Source organism: Hippocampus guttulatus, chromosome 5, assembly GCF_054856545.1.
Source record: "Hippocampus guttulatus isolate MCC_2025c chromosome 5, RoL_Hgut_1.0, whole genome shotgun sequence".
Taxonomy (NCBI): Eukaryota; Metazoa; Chordata; class Actinopteri; order Syngnathiformes; family Syngnathidae; genus Hippocampus; species Hippocampus guttulatus.
This window is the reverse complement of record NC_141265.1, coordinates 13,964,240-13,986,079: the sequence shown is the minus strand read 5'-3', so window position 1 is coordinate 13,986,079 and position 21,840 is coordinate 13,964,240. Positions and strand designations below refer to the sequence as shown.

Below are 21,840 nucleotides of genomic sequence, written 5' to 3'. Positions count from 1 at the left end.
CGTCAACCCGAATGTTACATTGAGATTCTTTTTAGGGGGTAGCCTTCTGGTCACAGCACACTGCACAGCACCATCTCCAGGCAGATCAGTGACGGGCTACTATTTATTTTCACATCTTTGAAAAGATCTTCTACATCCTTTTTCTTTGAAAATATTTGGGTTTGACTATTTTTCAGACATGATCCACTCCCCCGCCCTGCTGACCTTCATTTTTCAAATGGCACATGTCCATAGTTGAGAGTCAAATCATCAGAAGGTAGCCTTGTCTGGATTTCCTCACAAGGCCTCGTCTTCCTGTCAGAATGTTTGTTTTGAGTATTGTTAAACCGCTTCCCGCATCTGTGCTGCATTAGACGAACGCACACAGTGCCAAGTGTTCATTCATGCACGTCACTGGTGTTTGGCATGCGGCTTGGAGTGGGGCTGACTGACTGAAGGTTCTCAGGGCAAAACATGACAATGCTTCTACGCGGTGGCTGCAAATGCTGTGTAGCCTGAGGGTGACAGAGTACATCCATATACTCTAATGTACTACAAGTGTGTGTGTGTGATGTCCCATCTGTTTCTTCGACTGTTATTATTCACAGGTTAATTTTGCTTAAATTATTCAAACTGAAATTTATTGCAGAGCGATAAAAAGTAATGAATTAATGAAACTGGAAAAAAACTTCTGTCTGTACAATAAAAAAACAAACACCAAATCAAAGTTTAACTTGATGCTGTTACTATCGGCAGTGGATGCACAATATTATGTTAAATGTCAAATACTGCTGTCAAAGTGTTTTAAAAATATAAAATGTGTGATTAATACATAGTTAATTGTCACATTATTAGGTGCGGGCTAACAGATTTCCAGTCTAAATCCACGAATTGCCTTTATAAAACGCTCAAACTTATTTTAATTAAGAGAGCAATCAGTTCCCGCTATTTGCGGCTGATAAGGAACAGAGCCTGTCCCCAAATTCCGAAAATGCGTCAATATCTCACGGTCATTAATATTGTAATTCCTATTGGGGGGAAATGGAAAAAAAAGTGGGAAGATTGTTCAATTAAAAAAGCTTTATTACCAACCAAAGCAATTATCCATCCATCCATCCATTTTCTGAACCGCTTAATCCTCACTAGGGTCGCGGGGGGTGCTGGAGCCTATCCCAGCTGTCTTCGGGCAGTAGGCGGGGGACACCCTGAATCGGTTGCCAGCCAATCGCAGGGCACACAGAGACAAACAACCATCCACGCTCACATTCACACCTAGGGACAATTTTAGAGAGTTCATTCAGCCTGCCATGCATGTTTTTTGGAATGTGGGAGGAAACCGGAGTACCCGGAGAAAACCCACGCAGGCTCGGGGAGAACATGCAAACTCCACACAGGGAGGCCGGAGCTGGAATTGAACCCGGTACCTCTGCACTGTGAAGTCGACGTGCTAACCACTGGACTACCGGGCGGCCCCCAAAGCAATTAATATTTGTCAAATAGATTTGTCTTCTATCATCAGCGTTTTTTTTTTTATATATATATATATATATATATATATATATATATATAGAGAGAGAGAGAGAGAGAGAGAGAGAGAGAGTGAGTGAGAGAGAGAGAGAGAGAGAGAGAAAACAGTTACCAAAAACAGTTGTGTGCGTGTGTGACAGTGATGTACACTCAGTGTACATTTTTAACAGCTATTTTATTGTAGAATTATTTTTACACTGGTCTAATAATAATGTATGGAATGACGATAAGGATTGTAGTGTTTCAATGAATACCTATTTTTTTAAAGCGGCACTGCGGTCCACCACCGCTCCTACGGTTGCGCTCGTTTTTAAGTACTGTTTATCTGTCTTGGAGATATAAATTAAGCCCACTCAGAATCCCCGCCCAACTGGCTGGCTGGGTGACACCAAAACTAGCGCTCCTTCTGTAGGTCACGTGACATGGGAAAAATGGGAGAAAGAGGGCAGCTAGATGGACACCGCTATGAGGACTTGTTCCAGAACAGACATCAAGACTCCACGGGTAATGTGATTCCAAGTACTGTAATAATTAAAAAATGGGCGTCGTAATGTAGACGCTAACGCCTCTAGCTGAGCTTTCATGTGTATAAGTTTAATGCTGAAACGATCTGTCCGTCAAAGCGGCGAAAACTGTACAGTGCTACAAACACAAAATGATCTACTTCCACGCACTTAAGCAATATTTTTGCTCTTTCCCTTCATTTTGCTTCCTTGTTTTTTTTGAACAGTCTGAAAAGTGCTGATGCGTCAAAAGCTGCTGACGAAGCCAGTGAATCATATTTTCCCAACCAAACGTGACATGTCTTCTGCTGTGTTTTTCTCATTTTTGTCAGGATGTTATTGAAAATTGCCTGAAAAGATGAAATACGAGATGTGGACGCTTGGAATTAAATGAGCAGGCGGAATGGATGCAGGAGACGACGTACACGTAAGTCGCTTTGTTGGGAGAGTCAAACATTATTTTCGCTTATGATCTTATATCTTACTTAACTGAAGACAACAGTATATAATTTGATAATTATTCATGTTATTTTTGTTATTTTGACTTCAAAAATGGCGCCGCGTGAGTGGCTGCCTTTCCAGGAGCTCCTATATTTTGTTGTTCTACTTCTTCCTTTCATAACTTTGCTGCTGTGAATCTGGAATTTCTCCATTGCGAGACTAATAAAGGTTTTCTTATCTTTTCTTATCTTATTTTTTAAATTCCTTTCCTTGCAGAAAAATGAAATATTTACAACCTACAGGGTGTGCTAGTGATTTGCACGTGTGCCTGACAGTTAAAGCTCTGGGTTCAATGATTTTTTTTTTTTATCAATATGACAGTTGATTGCAGTTTACTGAGCAGACCACCAAGCTAAAACTAACCGCGACTGTTTGAGAATCATTGATCTAAATGCATGATAAAAGTGGATGTGTCCACTGTGACTGGAGTTGTTTACTCAAGGTTGTGACCCAGTTTATGGTCGCACATGTGACTGCAAAGCAAAGTTTATCTTGTAGTGAAAGGGATTTGAATCCCCAAAATCATGTGACAAATTCATGGCTAGGTGTCCGCTGCTAACCCGCGATATAATTTTTTTTTGTGGCTCACAAAAGCAAATGAAGTGTCATATTTATTTGTTAAATGGATTTGTCATTTTCAATTTGGCAGAAAATGTGTATCAAAATTGAATTTGTTTTTTCATTTTTTTAATATAGATGTTACAAGCATTTTTTAACCACCAAGTACCTTCTAGATATAAAGTCAATTGAACGACAGTATTTATATTAAATGTTGCATAAAAAAATGGAATAACAAATAAAAAGAAGAGTAATTGTGTCTGTAATGTTAGCTTGTTAGTAGGATAATTTGTCCACACCGGCAAATGTTACTGCAGTCGCGTTACCATCTTTGGAGAAATACGTTTGAGAAAAGGGTCTGTAAAAGACGGAATATATCCAAAGGTGACCACCAGCCAACTGTCATCTTTTTCTCGAGCTGGATTTACGTGAAGCCATGGATACCATGGATAATGAAACCAAATGACCTCACGGAATGAAAATTCTCCAAATAAACACCTCCAACGGACTCAAACGGCTGACTCCAAATCAAATTTCACAGGGGTGGCATTTTAGAAATATTTGACAACTGCAGCCTTCGATACATTCGTCTGATTTTCACACGATGAGCGACTCTTTGAGGGAAACCTTACCTATAATGTCGCGCTTGCAGTAAGTTTACCCTTCCATGCATTTCCTGCAGATGAAATAATCATCCGGCAAGTGAGAGAAACAGGAGTGACGATGAAATTGAACGAACGCAGCGTGGCCCACTACGCCACGTGCGACTCGCCGCCCGACAAGACGGGCTTCCTGTTCAAGAAGGGCGAGCGCAACACGGCGTATCACCGCCGCTGGTTCGTCCTCAAGGGCAACATGCTCTTCTACTTTGAGGAGCGTGACGGCCGCGAGCCCATCGGCGTCATCATCCTGGAGGGCTGCACCGTGGAGCTCTGCGAGTCAGCCGAGGAGTTCGCCTTTGCCGTCAAGTTTGACTGCGCCCGGGCTCGCGTGTACAAGATGGCGGCCGATAGCCAGGCAGCTATGGAGTCGTGGGTCAAAGCGTTGTCGCGGGCCAGTTTCGACTACATGAGGCTGGTGGTCAAGGAGCTGGAGAGGCAACTGGAGGAGATCCAAGAGGCGACTGGCGGAGGCCCGCAGGGCAGGCCCAGGGCGTCCAAGCGAATGTCCAAATCCAGATCGTCCTCGTCGTCCTCGTCCTTGTCGACGTCGTCCTCCAGCTCTGGACAAAAGAACCATCAGGACGAGGTCCAGCTCTTGTCCGCAGGTCCTAAGGAGAACGGCGTCGCCTGGACCAAACCGCGCCCCGGCTTGGCTAACGGTTCCTCTGAGGGGGTGTCCTCCTGTGTGGCCTGGGAGGGCGGGGCCAACGGGGCCAAGGCTCCCCCGGTGCCTCCCAGAAGAAGTGGAGCGTCTCTGGAGAGCCCCTTCTCCCCCGGCACCGGATGCTTTTCCAAGCTCCACGACTGGTACGGACTGGAGGTGGAGGAACTGAGGGCACAGTGGCTGCAGAGTCAGTGAACCCACGGAGACGGGGTCAAGTTCTCCAAAAATAATTCATTCCGTTGTGGTTCCGTTTTCCAGGGTCAAGGCGGACATTGGAGAGCATCCCCAAAGACTTGCTGCTAAAAGCAGGCTACACCCTGGAATGTTTGAAATGATCATCACAAGCCACTTTTAATAGACTGTTTGTAAACGGGTTTTTCCCCCCATTTTGCCAAAAATGGAGGGGTGAAGTTGACCCCTAAGGCACAGACACAAAATGATTTAAAGTCAACTTAGCATTTCTCACCTTTTGGAGGTGGTAGCCAGTTTCACACCAACTGTGCATTTTTCTGCCTCTTCATGTTGCTGTTCTGGAAAAGGAGACAAAGACAATCTAGTTTTTTTCCCCCCACCTTTGGATGTAGCAGAAGGCATTTTTGCCTTTTCCAAAATTTGGTATAAATGGCGCCACGACAGAACGGAGATAGAAATCGACCCACCTTTGACAGTCGTAGCTAGTTTTACACCAACCGGAAAAGCATGTTTCCACCTTTTTTGTGTCACTGTTCTATAGAAACAGCACAGACACAGTGGAGGCGACAGGGCAAATTTCTGCTTTTGTAGGTCATAGCCACTTTTATACACGGGGCTGTAAAAGGCGTTATTTTCCTGAATTGGTTGTGGTGCTGTTGTATAGAAACACTGCCTGTAATGAAGTTTGCAATACTGGGACCACGGTGTTGAAGTTTAACACCTGACACTCATTCCCACCCTTTTGCGCGTTCCAATGACGTTTGTTTTGTTTTGTTTTGTTTTAAAGTAGCTGCGTGAAATGGCTACAGCGTCATTATGAATAGAAATTGATCAATCAAATCCGGTCAGCTATGTGAACCACTATAGTATCAATGGCGAATACATCGTTGCTTCACAACAAATGCTTTGTTTTGACGAGGATATTTGCGATTGTCCATTCTGTCGGGTACAGGAAAAAAGCAACTGCCCTGTTGTACGATCGGGGATAAAGCAAGCAAAAAATCATAGAAATATTACATTTTCTTCACTTTTGCTTGATGACAGTTTTCAATGGAATATTGGCAACAGAGTAGCTAAAACGTATTGACACTTTCTTTTTGCTCAAATGTGATTTCGTGCCTATATCCGATTTAATGTGCAGATATATATTTTTTTCTTTTTTTTTAACAAGCGACTCAAACGATGACAAGCTGCTGGAGGAACCTAAGTGAAATATGGAAGTCCACAACTACACTAATCATTGCATTCCATTTAGTTTGGCCTTGACCTACTCTTTCCATTCATACGTTTCCATTACCGTATTTTCCACACTAAAAGGCGCACTGGATTCTGAGCCGCACCTTCAATGAATGGCCTATTTTGTAATTGTTTTCATATATTGGACGCACTGCATTGTAAGACGCAATCTACAATGCATCCACGAGATAGAGCTATGCTCAAAGAAATGCCAACAGAACACTACACTACACTACACCCTGATTTATATAGCGACGATCAGATGTCAGTAAAACTTATTTAATAAGGCAGCGACACAGTTCACTTAATCAACAGCAAGTCATAACATTGACTCGTTAACATTGAACTCTCTTGCCGCTGCTTAAGGCGAAACCGATTGCCTTAAGTTTGAACTCTGCGTTGTAAGCATGTCTCTAGCAAGGAGCCATTTTGGGGTTGACATATTACCGTAATGACCATACCAAAGGCGCATCGGATTTTAAGGCGCGCTTTGAGCTTTTAAGAAAATGGAAGGCTTTTAGTGCGGAAAATACAGTACTACTTCTATTTATTGGTCTATGCACTCTAGTTTTGATGTATGGCTCGGGTGAGTTGTTCGGGTAGACTTTCGGATGCATCAGAAGCTTTTCATGCACACCTTCTACAGCAGTGCTCATTCCTGAGCTTGGCAGCCGAGTGGCTAGCTGGGGTGCCTCACAGTTTTCAGGTTCTGTGTTTGAATCCCGACTCAGGCCGTCTGGTTGCATCTTCTCTGTGGCGTCTTCTGAAATTTCAAAAACATGCCTTTTAGGCTCACTGAAGACTGTGAGAGAGTGATTGTTTGTGTATACTGTACATGCCTTGCAATTGGCTGTTGACCGGTTCAGGGTGTACCCCACAACTCACATTCTCTTTCACTGCACAATCGTCTTGTTCCCTCACAGGTCTTTTCAGAGAATATCTGACCTCACGTTTCCTCTTCCATGTTGGAAGTTTTTTGTTTTGTTTTTTTTAGCCAGTGCTCGGCAAAACGGGATCATCCTACGGTGACTCATTTAGAAGGCCTCGACTTTGCTTTGTCACATGTTTGTTTTTAACAACTATGATTGTTTCAGTCAAGCGTTATCAGAGGACCACACTTTGTTTCTTTGTTTGCCTTTCTTTCAATGACATGTTCCGACAGTGGCTGGGTGGCTTCAGTCCGCCTCATTGCACAGCATTATCATGAATGTTACACACATGGTACAAGAGGGAGTTCCCCCCTGCCCCCCACCCTAAAAAAAATACCTTTGAATTAATGTTAACTTTATGCTATGGTGGCATGTCTTTTGATTTGACCGTGCCTATTTTTTAATCGTATAAATAATAATTGTAGCATAATCAAATCAAATTTCAACGCAACATTATTGATCTTTTTATATTACATATTGTGACTTTCAAAAAATGTTGCACATGATACAGGTGTTGTTTTGAATAATCCATTTTAACCATGTATACTTTAATGACTGTGGTACAGTATATTCAAATATCTGACATAAAAGTACAATTATCATTCCTGCTAACGATAGTTTGGTGTGTCACTTTGATTACATAAATGAAAACTTATGTGAGATGATGTACGGTAATCAAATGTAATAAATGGATTGTGTTGTTTATGAAAGGCCTTTCTACATATTTAAGTCATTTTATTATTTCAAACTAATATCAAATATTCTATGATGATTATGGTATCTTGAAATATTTTTAATCACATACTGTTAGCAACTCAATAAACTTTCTAGACTGGTCAGTCTAGTCAAACTCTTGAATTCTTATGCAGGCCATTTGGAACTTTGTATCATTTTAATTTTCTTTTATTACACAATTAACATAAAAAAAGTACAGTTGAAGTATAACATGCATAGTTTCTATTAGGAATACCATATATTCCTTACATTATAGTAGTTGTTGGACAATACTACAGAGCTTTTAGAAGTCTCTTTTATTTTACTCGTAGTTATAACACTGGTAGAACCATACTTTACGACAATTTCTACCACTTTTTTTCACAGCATTTTTGCAGCGCCCTCACCTGTTGGCAGCCTTTCCAACTTTGCTAGTTTGAGTACCAAGTTTTAGGTTTGCCACCTTTTAGATCTGCAAAGGGATAATCCTCACGGCGTTGCGGCAAAACCATGCGGGTGAAAGAAATTTGAGGGTTCCCCAAAAAGTTGAAATGCGCAGAATCGCGTGTGTTTTATATGGAAAAAACCCCAAAACGTTTGATTTAATTGACGTTATTTAACATATCATATTAGCATCTGGGCCGTGGTGTAAGTGCTGTAAATTATACAAAGGTTTGTACCTTAACGCTTTTAATAGCCTGAAATTGAGCATTTGGACCTGGCCTACTGTAATTAAACAAAGCCTGGGCACACTTTTACTGACAGAGGGACAATACTTCAATTAAATAGCCTATAAAGTGCTGTAAATGTAACAACTCGGGACACCTTTACTTTAAGAGGAAGGAAAAAATGAAACACTTGTAGACGAGTCTACATTTTCAAGTCTGAAAAGACTGAACTTGAGCATACTGTTTTACATGTGTAAGTTGAGGGGTTCGTTGTTTTTCAGTGGATAGCTCTACTTTACGAATGACAAAAGGAGAGATGGAATCCCTTAATGCAGTTTATTAAAAGGAGAAAAAAACGTCTGCACCTCCGAACGGATGAACGAGAACACCACCCCCTTTCAGTCACAAAAACACTTCCTGCTTCTCTTTAGCCAATCAGACGCAAGCAACATAAGAATGTTTCAGAAAGTATTCAATTGAATATAATTTAAGTAACTGACATAAAAGAATATATTGCTCAAATATAAAATGAAAATAGTTGATAACTTAACCTGAGCTTACACATGCATATACTGTACTGCGGAGTGCTGTAACAGCTGTAACAAAGCCTGTCTGGGGACAGACACCTTTTCCGTAATAAAGATAACTATAATAAAATCAAACACTTGTGTGAACCCAAATAAAACGATGAAAAAAAAGGGGAAACGTGCAAAATAATCATGCGGCGGCAGCACAAAGGGGCTGGCCTGTCAGCGTGCAGGCAAGGCAGACACGATTCCGCACAGGGCAGAGTACTGTGTCGCTTTTCATTCATTCGCCAGATGACGCTGTTTATCAGTTTGGCCATTGTGGGATCGGTATTCGCTTTGTGATGGAATCCTGTATACAGTACTTAAATACTTTTTGTTACTTTTGTACTTGATTAATCCTGTGAGGTAAAGAAATGAAGAAATACTAACCTACGTGATGTGTGTGGAGTGGCCGTCAATCATGTTTGTGTTATTAATGGTATGTACTATAAATACCAATGCTCTTTAAGCTGCCTGGGTAGTCCATGGAAAGAGATGTCAGAGATGTTAACGATATTAAGATAGAGATAAATGGAACGTACTTCCTTTTTAACAGCATCACAATAAAGGTGTACCTGAAGACAGAAATTTCAATCAACTGAATGTGTTGTCAAACCATGAACAAAGGAAAACGACGATGGAAGAATTCTGTGTGCCTGATTCGGTATCAATGAAATGGCTTCCAGCATTTTACTCTGAAAATTGGTGAGTCAACGAGAACTTGCTTCCAAATACATAGTCACTCCCATTAAATAAGGTCAAATGACAGGTCTTGGGTTGTCCGAGCCAGACAGACTGTCATCAATCAAATGAATGTCAACTTTGACTCGAATGCTGCTCTAAAGTGCAGAAGAAAATGGATGGAAGAACATGAAGTCTGAATGAGGTCTCAAGTAAAAACACTTTAAAATCCATGCAAGCTAACTCGCTCTGGCTTTTCCTCAAGTTCAACACAGACGCTGAATGAAATGGAAGTTGCGTTCATGACCACCAAATGAGCCTTTTTAGCCCAGTCGAATTCGATTACAATTCCTTTCTTTTCATAATAGACATAATAGAGACATAATAGTTGGAGACAATAGCATGTTTGACTGTGCCGCGCAGGAAACAAGCATTTGGTTTGTCATGAGACCGTGCAGCCTCAGGTCATGCCTATTCACCCTGTGTGTCGGAAATGAGATGAAAAGCACATTTGTGGGAGGAATTTGCATCTGTTGAAGCAAACAAGTAAAAGATCCGGGCCGTGGGAGTTAGCCTGGCTCATGTCGACAGAGAATGTGTGCATATCACCAAGTCAAAGCAAAAGTCAGCTAACTAAGTGTAAAGGCATGTTTAGCACTTTGTATTCATCCATCCATCCATCCATCCATTTTCTGTCGTGCTTGTCATCATTAGGATTGCAGGTGTGCTTGAGTCAATCCCATCTGACTTTGGAAAAAAGGTGTGACACACTTTCCCCCATTTTCCATGTACTGAATGTTTATCAACGTTCTGGGGATTTTTTTTAAGGTTTAATAGTGATTATATTTTTCCCAATGCATTTCAATGGGCGTCACTTATGTCAGAATTTTGGCTCAATTTGAGCTGGGCCCCTCCCAATCTCTCACAAATATTGTGTAAAGCCAAATACTGTATGAAAGTCCAACATAATAAAATATGTAAATTAACATAATTTTTAAAGAAGTAAACACATAAGTTGTGTTCATGGAAAAAAAACTGTTGTACACACATTTTGAGGTGTTAATTTATTTTCCACGGTGTCCAAAGAGTAGTACATTTTGAAACGGGCCCAAGAGTTAAATTGTGGGGGGAAAAACAGGTCTTCTTTAACTGGCACGTTTAAGTTTTATTTTTGCTCAAGCGGAAGCCGGAAAAGCTATTGTGAAATGTTTCAAACTTGACGCGGCGGTGTATATTTTTACCCCCACCCTCCATCCCTACTGAGCGGAAACGAGGGTCCCCACTTTTTTTCCGCGTCAAGTTCGTGCCTCAAAGTATTTTTTTGTTGCTCTTTTCTTTTAAGTCGGAGACATTGTCGCGTCAAGTAATAATGGAAGCCCGAGAGACCATTTTGTGGACTTCTTGCTGTTGAAGTCGACTCTCGCTCATTTTTTTCTTCTCGCCGACGCCACTTTAGTGACCAACTTTTTGATGACTTTTCGACACATTTCCGTTATGCGAAGTCCAAACTGTTGTGTTGTCGTCGTGCAGCGGTGGGTGCCCGTCCGAGATAACGGAGAACGTGAGTACACTCATGCAAAGTATTACATTCTTATACTTGAACATCTTGCTCTCTTTTCGCCACATGGCACACTGTCCACAAACGACGACTCCCCTGGGATGCGTTCACGTTCTAAACACCGCAGTTATTTTTCGTTTTCACTTTGAAAACACATCGAAGTGACATTTATAAGGGAACTCTGCAATTTTCTGGCATTGCTCGTGAAGCGCCCCGCGTGTTATAAACTTGTCACAAGTGTGTTTATGTGTTTTAAAGTAGTTGGGGAAAAGTCCACGTTGTTGTGTCGCTGTCATTGAAAAATTGACGTAAGTCTGGCAATGGTCACCATGGCAATGACGCAGAATGGCGCTCAGCTCGCCCATCTCACCTGCACATCTTTCTGTATGTACAAACATTGAGATAAGTCTGTTATGTCGTGACAGATTAAACATGAAATAGAACCTAATGTCTTAGTGTATCAGACATTGTAAAAGTTCCTGAATGTAATTTCAAACCCTAGTGCCAGAATTTAATTGCAATGCCTTTGTTATTGCCAGTGCCTTACAATCCTGTGGTTTGGGGTTCGAATCTCGGCAGTGGCTTTCCTGTGTTTGCATGTTCTCCCTTTTTTTCCCCCTATTCAGTGCAATAAATTAAACAGATGCAGAGCAACATGGCACACTAGTGGTTAGCGCGTTTGCTTCACCGTTTACAAGTTGTGGGTTAGACTGACTTGCATGGATTTTCTCCAAGTATTGCGGCTTCTTAGCATGTTAGGTGAATTCAAGACTCTAAATTGCCCTTAGGTGTGAATGTGAGTGTGAGTTGTTTGTATACGGGCATGTGCCCTGCTGTTGGCCGGCGAGCAGTCCGGGGTGTATGCAACCTCTCGCCCAAAGTCAGCTGGGGTAGGAGCTTGCAGCTCAACCGGCACCCGAATGAGGAGAAGCAGGTTAGAAAATATGGATAGATAATGCAGTGATTTTAATTAGCAAAAATTATTGTTGGGATTTACTGTACCCTTGTAATACAATACAATACAATACATGCTGATTTATATAGCGCTTTCACAACAGCGACAGCTGTAACAAAGCGCTTCACAAAACAGTTAACATAAAGTAAAATAATAAACACAACACATAACATAAAACACGGACAGTCGTGCAGTCCTAACCACTTTTCCGTCACACGCTTTGTTGTTTGAAGCAGTTTGAGATGAAAGAGGAGAGAATCAAAGTGTCCTTTAACCAGTGGATCAGAGACGTCATGCTCAAAATGTGCACACGTCGGCTACAAGCTAAGTTTCAAAGTCAACAAGAAGTTGTAGCATCCATTGAGGAAAAAAGAGATTGGTTCACTTACACGTATGCCCCATAAACCTGCAAAATCAAATCAGAGGATGAAATTTGTGTACATTCTGGTGCGTTCATTGAATGCTCGAGTCTTCCTCAAAGTGTTGCACACGTACCTCCAGTAGCGCGCGGGCATGTGAATGTATCACTGCCTAAGTGTAGTTCAGTTATTTTCAACTTTTATCTCCAATACATTTGCATTTCTCTTTAAGAACTGATTGTTTATAAAAATTTCGTTGAAATTTTACGTGCAAAATATTCCACTTGAATCATTATTTCGTTGACGTTGTAGCGGCGAAAACGTAAACGGGGTACATTGAAATGAGGTTCGACAGTATTACGAATAAAACCTGTCCCGTATTTGATGAAAACTTGGTTCTTAGTGTAGAAAATTTCAAGAACCACTTGAATACTCGAACTGTGACTGTGAATGGCAGTTTGTCTGTACGTGCCCTGTGACTGGCAGTCACTCGAGAGTGTGACGCGCCTCTCGTCCAAAGTCAGCTGGGATTGGCTCCAGCTTGCCTGTACCGTGCACAGGAGAAGCGGCATTAAAAAAAAACCTGAAGGACAAAAGATGACCAAACAGGCGGTAATCGAAGCCTACATGCGGCTCAAGTTTCCTGGGGTTTGTCCTAATTTTTGTATTGTTTTGTGCCATAAGGGGCACCAAGGAGTCAGAATCACACGAGGTACCGGTAATTAAAAAACAATTTATTCAGTAAAAGCCAACCAGTCAAGTGTTATGTTACGAAGCACAGTTTAAAACTCTCTTAAATCATTCTTACACACTTAAATGAACATGTAACACTCTGCCTTTCTGATCACGAGTGACAAGCACAGACCAAAGCAAACACATGCAGTGGTAATCCTTGAGGCGGGCTCAACTGAGGTCTAGTGAGGTGCACAGATGACACCCACTATGAGGATGTTTATTTGGACATTTGCTCACACTCCGAGTTTGACTGGGTTTTGAGTGTTTCAAATTGTGATATTACCGTAATTTCTCGAGAATATATGTACACCCAAAATCACGATTCAAAAGATTTTTTTTTTTTTTTTACTTATGTATTCCACTAAATGCTTCCTCATTTCGATTGGTATCCGCTGTTCCGGATTGTCCATCAGGGATGTCAGCGATGAGCTGCTTTTGTTCCAGCATTCAGGCATACATGAAACATGGTAATTGTGCTTTGGACCATGGTTAATTTTTCCAAGAAGAAACAGGATGTCCGCCGTCTCTGGCGGATCAGTGCACGTGACCTCGGCCTCACGTCTCGGCGCTCTCAGCCGTCGTTTCTTCCTCTCTTCTCGGGGTTTCCAGGAACTTTGCTGACGAGACCATGAGTGAGGGCCGAGAAACGGCTGTATTGTGGGGGAGGGGAGGTGGGGCCGAAGGGTGGTGAGGGTGGGGGGCGGTCACAGAAGGAGATAATTGCTTGACGGATCGGAATGGGAATTTAAAAAGGAAGAGACAAATTAGGGCGGAAATATGGAAGAGAAAGAAACTTTGTACAGCAGAAAAGTGGTGCAATTTGAAGCTCAAGTCGCCATCACCCCTGATGTCAGTCACGCTTTCATGAAACTTCAGCTCAGTGATCATTTAAAGGACAACTAAACAAAGGGACTTTGCTTTTTGTGTGTGTGCGTGTGTGTGCTTGTGTGTGTGTGTTGTGTTTTAGTGATAAACACTGAAGGCTGCAAGTGACGACAAAAAGGGGAAGAAAATTGATAAGAACCATCAAATCAAAATTGACAATATCCTGCGTGCTCAGTCCAATGTGAACAGCATATAAATACTCTTTATACACTCTTTATTCTCATGATCACAAAAAACTGCTTGTACATGGTGCAGTTTACCAAGTACGAGCAACCGAACAGAAAAGAAAATGCATGGAACGATACTCCGTCATACTAAAATAATAAACAACATGCTTTCTGTCGTCTTGAATGGCCGAGGGCTTTTACTTTATTTTCGTAGCATTTACACTCGTGTTTCTTTCTTTTCATTCAATTGTGAATGGAAACATTGCCCGTTTCATTGATAAATGTTCCATCCATCCATTTTCCGAACCGCTTGATCCTCACTAGGGTCGCGGGGGGTGCTGGAGCCTATCCCAGCTGTCTTCGGGCAGTAGGCGGGGGACACCCTGAATCGGTCGCTAGCCAATCGCAGGGCACGCAGAGACGAACAACCATCCACACTCACATTCACACCTAGGGACAATTTAGAGCGTTCAATCAGCCTGCCATGCATGTTTTTGGAATGTGGGAGGAAACCGGAGTACCCGGAGAAAACCCACGCAGGCCCGGGGAGAACATGCAAACTCCACACAGGGAGGCCGGAGCTGGAATCGAACCCGGTACCTCTGCACTGTGAAGTCGATGTGCTAACCACTGGACTGCCGGGCCGCCCTTGATAAATGTTGATGGTGTTAATTCACTTGACATGAGTCACAATGAAATGTTGTTTTCTTGAACATAAGCCAGCAGCTAGCTTACTGCTTACTTAGCTGCTAGCATCATGGAACACATCGTTTGGATTTGGAGGTTCCAATGTCTATCCGGGTGCTACTGCAGTAAACACGATTTAGAGGTGTGCGTTTTTGTGTTTTGTGGATTTTGTTTGGGAGGAAAAAAAAACCAAAAACCCAGAATACCCAGGTTAGGTTTGTTTTGAGGCAAACACAAGCGTCGCTTTCAAAGCGGCCATAATTAAAGACTGTTCGTACTTGGGTGACTTTACTCTGTCGTGTTCCTCCACCGCAATCTTGTTGTTTGGCAAAAATGTTGATTACAGGCCTGCTATAGTTGCAGTTGTTCAGGGGGATGTTGTTGGCGAGGGGAGTTAGGGGGGCTTGGGGGTGGGAACATGTGTCTGCTTGTCGGTGCTGTGGTTGATTCTTGGCGCGGGGATGCGGTCTGAGAAACATGCCCTGATTGTTTGCCGTTGAGTCACAGGACGCTTTGCCTGCCTTCATGGGTACATCTTGACGTTTTTTATTTTTATTTTTTTTCGCAGGGATTTACTGCAAGCTAAATTTTTGTCTGGCATTACTGCAAGTCACAAGTTTCAGTAAGAGTGCATGCTGTTGACACTTAACCGTTCAGTAAAAACAAGATTCTTGCCTGAGGTGGATCGGAAACAATAGGAGAAAGAATCAATCAAACTTTCGCCATCAATAAACATTGATTAACTGTAAGAGCAATATTTTTCGGTAACATTTGATCATTTTTAACTTTTAACATATGAATGGGAAGAGAACTCAGCTTCAGTTTAGTAAAACGAAAAAGTCTATGTGACAATATTAAGATGATCATCCATATACTGTTTCACAGTTATAACAACCCTCAAGGTAAAACCACAACGCCAATTTGGCCCGCCACAAAAAATGAGTTTGACCCCCCTGAATTACAACATACAAAACAAACATCACGTTAAAGCCAAAAGCGAAGTCATACAGTGTGGTTGGATGCACATGGAACATAACTTGGATAGCAGAAGTCACAAACGACCAGAAAGTTGTCTTTCTGACCACTTTCCTCAAACCAGTTTGGACTTTTCCCTCTGCAATTAGAATTCCAGGAAGTCAGATGAAACGCACTTTAATTATTCCCCATCTCGCACGCCACTATTTCACGTCTGCAATATTGTCAGGAGTCCTCACAGTTTGAAATTAAGCAGATTATTGACACTTAGGAATGAGTCACTCGAACGGCTGGCTGGCGTAAGTAACCTCGGTGAGAGATGGCTTCATATTCCCGGGCCGGAAGAGTTGAGGCGTGCTTGTACGGTGTGAATTCGTCTTGGCTCGGATGTGAATGATGGATCGCTGCTTTCAGCTTTCCTGCAAACAAGCATGTGTTTAAAGATTCCAGCGATAAGTTGTGTTTCATGTTTATTATGCAGACAGGTTTTTTTTTCTTTCTTACTTTCAAGCCTGTGTGGCCGCATTCAAGTTCCTCCATTGTCTCGACTGTATGTTTTGCACATTACACTTGAGAATACTACTTGTGATAAGAACTGAACAGAAAGTACTGACTGTTTTTGCCTTGTAGAAATATGTTTGTGGGTTTTTTTTTGGTTGTTTTTTTTAAACATAGTGATAATGCCAGTCTAGTAAAATTAACCTGCAAACTATTTTGAACAAAGCTGTTTGTATTAGATATGTCGGCGTCAGTGCCTGGAAGGCTCATCTATATTGCCGCTCAAATGTTGTACTGTAATATTAGTTTTCTGTCAACAACAAATTCATTAATCCATCTCTTGCACCAAAATATGCAAAGCAGCAGACTGTTATTCACATCCATACTGGACTGACTAGGTTTCTGATTTGCCGTGGCAATTTATGAACTGGTAGTCCTTCGCGGTGTGTCGTAGAAGAAGTAGCTGTCAGCTTCCAAATGTTTAGTGAGCCCTAGCGCAAACGTTGCCGACTCACAAAATCATTTGTTGTTCTGTAACATCGTCGACTTGAGTGGTTTGTAATATCGGTAGGCCAACCAGGACACACGTGATGTGTGTTAGCATTAGCTAATGCGTTAGCATTAGCACCAGTGCTGACGTTTAGTTCACAGTCGTATGTAACTCTTAAAACATACTTTGTGGAAGGGATGCTCAATTATTATTACACTATAATTATGTAAATTCCTTTTGGACCAAAAAAAAAACCAGGTATTTTTTTTTTTTAAGGTGTAAATTTATAAATTCAATTACGATTTCTTTGTACAAACAAACAGTGCATTGGACCTTCCTTGCTCGACACTTTGAAATGGCAAAAGAATTGTAGCATTAAGTAAACGCAGTATCCCAATGCAGACCACAAACTTGTTGAAACGCTTCTGATTCTACTTTAAAAGGTGAAAATTGCCAGGTCATCTTCATGCCCCCCACAATCCCGTGCTGGTGTCGCTCATACGAAACAGCGAGAGAGGGAGAAATGCCAGCGTTTTTTTTTTTTGTTCCTTTTTTTTTTTTTACCGGCAGCGTAACGGTGGCTTGCATGTTTGCTGATAGAGATGCGAATCACCATCGCTTTGTGCTTTGTCGTATATCTCCAACAATCTTCTGTAGTGTCTTTGAGCCCTGTTGCTCGCCACTGGCCCCGTTCCCAAGCCCCCCCCCCCCACACACACACAGAATCACTTATCACATGTGCATCCTGCCAAGATGTCTCTACTCAGTCATTAAATCCAATTTTTTTTTTTATTAACATTTCCTCAACATGCCAGGTTCTGTCTTAGTGAGGATAATGACGGGCTGCAGGCTTCTTTGTGTTGACATCTTTTTATTCGTCATACTGGCCTCGGTCCCTCTCATGGAATTGTCTTGTCTTGCGACACTCCACTCCCGAGTCTGTCTATTCCATCACGCTTTCAGACGTCGCTGGGTGCTTTTCAGTTTTCCCAGCGCGCCTCCTAAGTTCCCAGACCACAGGAAATGGCCCCGAGAGCAGCACAGCGTTATTTCTGCGCGTCTCAAGAATAGCAGCATTTAGCAGTATCGTGTCGGATCGCGCATTGTTGTGGGAATGCAGAATGGAGTAGGAGAATGTGCTCCAAAGCAAAATAATACTAATAATAATAATAACAATTAAAACAAAATTTGTGCTTACTTTTCGGAGGTGCTAAAAGGTTTTTCAAAAATATTCTATGTGTGTCCTAAAGCCAATCGGGATACAGTCGTTACTAAATGCCAAATATTAGGCAAGGAAGGGGGCTGTCTTAAGGTTGCCATGCCCCGTCAGCGTTGGTATTTCAACAGAGTTAAATTAGGAGGGATTTCAGTGAAACGACTTCCACCGGGCTGTTTTGCAAAGTCGCTCAAGGCTTCTTGCTTGTTTGACCACAAATCAGCTGATGCGCCAGCTCAGGCTGTGGGAAGTAAGACTAAGGTTATCTCATGTTTCAGTGTCGCTTCCTCCTTTACAGAATGTTCGTCAATTATGCAAACGTGTGTGTGTATGTGTGTGTGTGTGTTGAAGGGAAGCTGAGACCCGTCCTGTCCCATCACCCCCCGGTCTCCTTTGCTTGCCATCAAGAAGTCGTGCACTTTTACACGGCGGTGCTCCCGCTGGCCTTTCACAGCGGCTTGTCGTGCTTGATTATACGATTTGAAGTGAAAGTTGCTGAAAAAGGTCACACGGTGTCTGTTCTTCCCTTACTGTAGCGTTGGCTAACATGAAGTGGCCCGCTTTTGCCTGCGGTAACAAAATAAGAAAGGGTTATCGGTTGGCAATCCGGTATACCCGCGCCCTCCGGGCTTTACAATCTTGAAAAATATCTTTTTTGTGGTTGACTTGTTTGTTTCACACTGGTTAAAAATTCAAGCTCAAATCTAAGGGACTGTTCACAAATATATGGTGTCCACTTGTAAATGGAAGCAGTTGCAATTTTTTTGCCTTTGAAATGGAATCATGGAAGACAGCAGGCCATTTTCAACACTTTAGATGAATCAATAATTCCTAAAATTAACAAAAAAAGGGACATAGGAGGTTTCCTCTCGACCGCACTGATACCGTTTTGGGACGCGAAAATGGAAGAAAAGATGGAATCAATCCTCGCTGCAGTCACGAGAGCTTCCACCCTTCTGGAAAAACTGACGCCTATGGAGTGTCTAATTTTTCAATCAACTCCAGCGCAGTCAGTCAGTCGGCACCAATGATGTCATCATAAGCGCACGTGAAAAGTGCGTTGCCTTGACGTAGCAGTCACCGCTCACCAGGGCAGGGCTCCTTGTCGCTTCCTGTCACTGTGATTGCAGAGTTCAGATCCTCCGCTCGACCACCTGAACGTCCACTCCCAAACTTGGCGCTCCTCCTCCTCCTCCTCCTCCTCCCTCACGTCCTTCAATGACTCTTGCCGAATTTTTCTCCGTTTTGCTTTCTTGTTTTAGTCCCTTAACCCCCCACCCCACCCCCGCCGCTTATTTTTTCTAATAACCCTCCTTGTGCCCACGCACTCGCTACGCTTTGTAAGTGTAAGCCACACTGATTCACTCTCTGACTCACACAATGAAAATTCAAAGGTGGCAACAAAATCTGTTTTCCATCCCAGACCCTGTGATGCACATGTTACCATGTTTTTTTTTTGGTTTTTTTCTTTTTCCACTCCGATTTTCGGGAAAACCGCGTTTGATGTGTCTGATCAATTCATGCCATGCAGCCCTGTGAGATCGCACTCTGTTCGGATAGAGCTGTCTGTCATTGATAGTCACGTGAACAGTAAATTGTTGGAGATAGTTAGGGGGAGGGGGGGGGGCACAAGAATCCCTTGACATCTGAGCGGATGACAAGAGGATGGTATTATTTGTGACCACTTTTTCTCGAGACTCTTTCCACTGTACTGTTGTCAAACGTTCGGTCAGGTGAGCTGGAGTTTAGGTAACTACTTTTAATGATCCTGCAGGAAATTCTGGGCTAGCCCCGCCCTAGGGAAATTGTGGGTCTTGTGAGATGGCGTCAAGAACAAAGACCAGGCTAACCAGGCTTGTTAGATAACGTTTGGAGAGCTGCAGCATCAGAATAGCACACCACAAAACAAACAAAATAAAACCCCAGTGCGGTCTCAAAACATCAATGTGAATTTAGCTTCAAGTGTTTGTTTGCTCTGCGATTGGCTGGCGACCAGTTTAGGGTGTTCAAAAGTTCAAAATAGATTTTTTTTTTGGTTGCATTTCCTAAATATGAGAATGCTCTGGCGCTGAGGGCCAGGGACTGATAACACTCGCGGTGCTAAATTGCGGTGACGTGAGAATCTGCTGTTGTTTATGACCCAGGGAGAAAGTGCGCCGTCGTTGTCGTGGCGTCAGGGAAGGCAAAGGAATTCTTTTCCGATCTCTGTCACACTCCTTGAAGCCTTTTCGGAACAAATTATAAAATGCCAAACGGTGAAACGTACTCCAACCCGAGTGTTGTCTACATGTTATGCAAGTCATAATTGTTTGCTGCGTGAAAGGGTCATACAAACTTTGTACAACTTTGCAAGTACAAGGACTATGCTTTTAATTATTGCCGCCTCAAGCTGTTGTATGTATTACGTAATCTTCACTGTGTAAATATTAGGAATGCGCCCTAGCATGCTCGTGAAGTTCATAAAGACCCGCATTCAATGAGGACGTAGCTCAGCGCACGTCGAGCGTTTGAACATTTCTCCAATTTAATTTTATGAATGGCACGCCAATGCCACTTAGAGAAAACTGGAAGTTCCCCAGTCAATAGTTTCGTGAGAATTGCGTTTGATTTAGTTTGATGATTTGTTGAGTAGACATCCAGTGTTTTTTTTTCCTCATTCAATGACTTGGAAAAATGTTACGGCCATCCGAACGGAACCTAATTGCGCAATTCGGCATGTATCGTTGCTCACTATGAGCTGCAAGCAATGCATCATTGAAGCCCCCCGAGTGGAGAAGGTTTGTGAGTGTTTGCGCTTTACTGGTCGTAACCTTCTCTTTTTTTTTTTTTTTTGTCGTCATCAAATTTTGAACGTGAAAAAAAATGCTCGCAAGCCCTCGCCACTGTCGGGGGTCACGGCATATGTCCGAGGTCGATTCAAGGTTGCGCTAAAATCAAACCGGTGAGTCATGAGGTCAGTTGTGAGGACAAGATCAATTGGCGTGCGTTTGTCATGCAACCTGTTTCCATCAAAGTCTCATTTTGATGTCTGGTCGGTTCACATTGAAAGTCTTGTGGCCGCCGTCTGTATTGTGAAGTTTTTTGTTTTTTTTGGAAACAGAGAGCCTCCTTGATGAAGACTATGACTAACAGTCTTGATTAGCCATGAGTCTGTGGATTCGTTCCTAAGCACTTTTTTAAAACGCCCATCACAAGGTCACTTTTTTTTTAAAACAACACTGACAACTAAAAGACAAGCCATTGTGTGTAAGGTTTGTGGGGTTTTTCAAGTCCATTTTTATAGTCGTTTTTAAATATGTATATTTTTCGACTAACGGCGCGAGGCTCTCTGAGAATAATTGTCTCGATTCTTGTCGCAAGCTGCTTTCCTGGAAATCAATTTAAGCCAGCAGCTGTTTGACACGTGAGTATGTCCAATAAAGGCCCTCGCCGCCTGTTTTTGATTTGAAGATGAAGTGATTGAGCGGCAGTCTCAGTAGTCTTAAATGCGGACCTACCCTGTGGCTGATGCGGGGGGGGGGTGTTTGTATTTAACCCAGAGAGCAGGAACTAATCGACTTAATGGACGCAGTCTGTTCAGCTCGGAAAGAGGTGAGACAGATGAGGGGGTCATAAATGATTAAGGATGCGATCACACACATCATTGTGTATTTCAATACTCTGTACTGGACCAAAAAGGTTTTTTTTTAAATTTGTTTTTCGGTTCTGGTTCTTTTAGCACTCACATTGGCATTTTATTATTATTATTATTTTTAATCAGAGTCAAGGCTGACATGGCAAACTGTTACGGTGATGTCAATTCAGCACTTTTTTTTTTGTTTTTGTGAGGACTGAACCAAATAACACCAGGGTGCAAGGGTGAGCAAACGAGCCGCACTATCGCAGCAGTCGCTCTTCAGTTTGCTTTAACTGAGCTGGACTGAATGTGGTCG

The 21,840-nt window shown here is 42.4% G+C and overlaps 2 protein-coding genes across 2 annotated transcripts in view; both read left to right on the top strand.

The window, feature by feature from the left end:
- Nucleotides 1-1,791: 1,791 nt before the first annotated feature.
- On the top strand, nucleotides 1,792-7,590 carry LOC147205180 (sesquipedalian-1-like). The gene is made up of 4 exons (XM_086112366.1): nucleotides 1,792-2,010; nucleotides 2,342-2,436; nucleotides 3,751-4,537; nucleotides 4,653-7,590. Exons 2-4 carry the CDS (start codon nucleotides 2,400-2,402, stop codon nucleotides 4,747-4,749), a joined length of 921 nt encoding a protein of 306 aa, XP_085968492.1. The 5' UTR covers nucleotides 1,792-2,010; nucleotides 2,342-2,399; the 3' UTR covers nucleotides 4,750-7,590.
- Nucleotides 7,591-10,648: 3,058 nt separating this feature from the next.
- The window catches only part of sh2b3 (SH2B adaptor protein 3), a 53,608-nt gene continuing 42,416 nt past the window's right edge, over nucleotides 10,649-21,840 (top strand). Inside the window, exon 1 of the mRNA XM_086110682.1 lies at nucleotides 10,649-10,944. The gene's annotated coding sequence lies outside the window, so the exon portion shown is untranslated. The remainder of the gene's footprint in view (nucleotides 10,945-21,840) is intronic.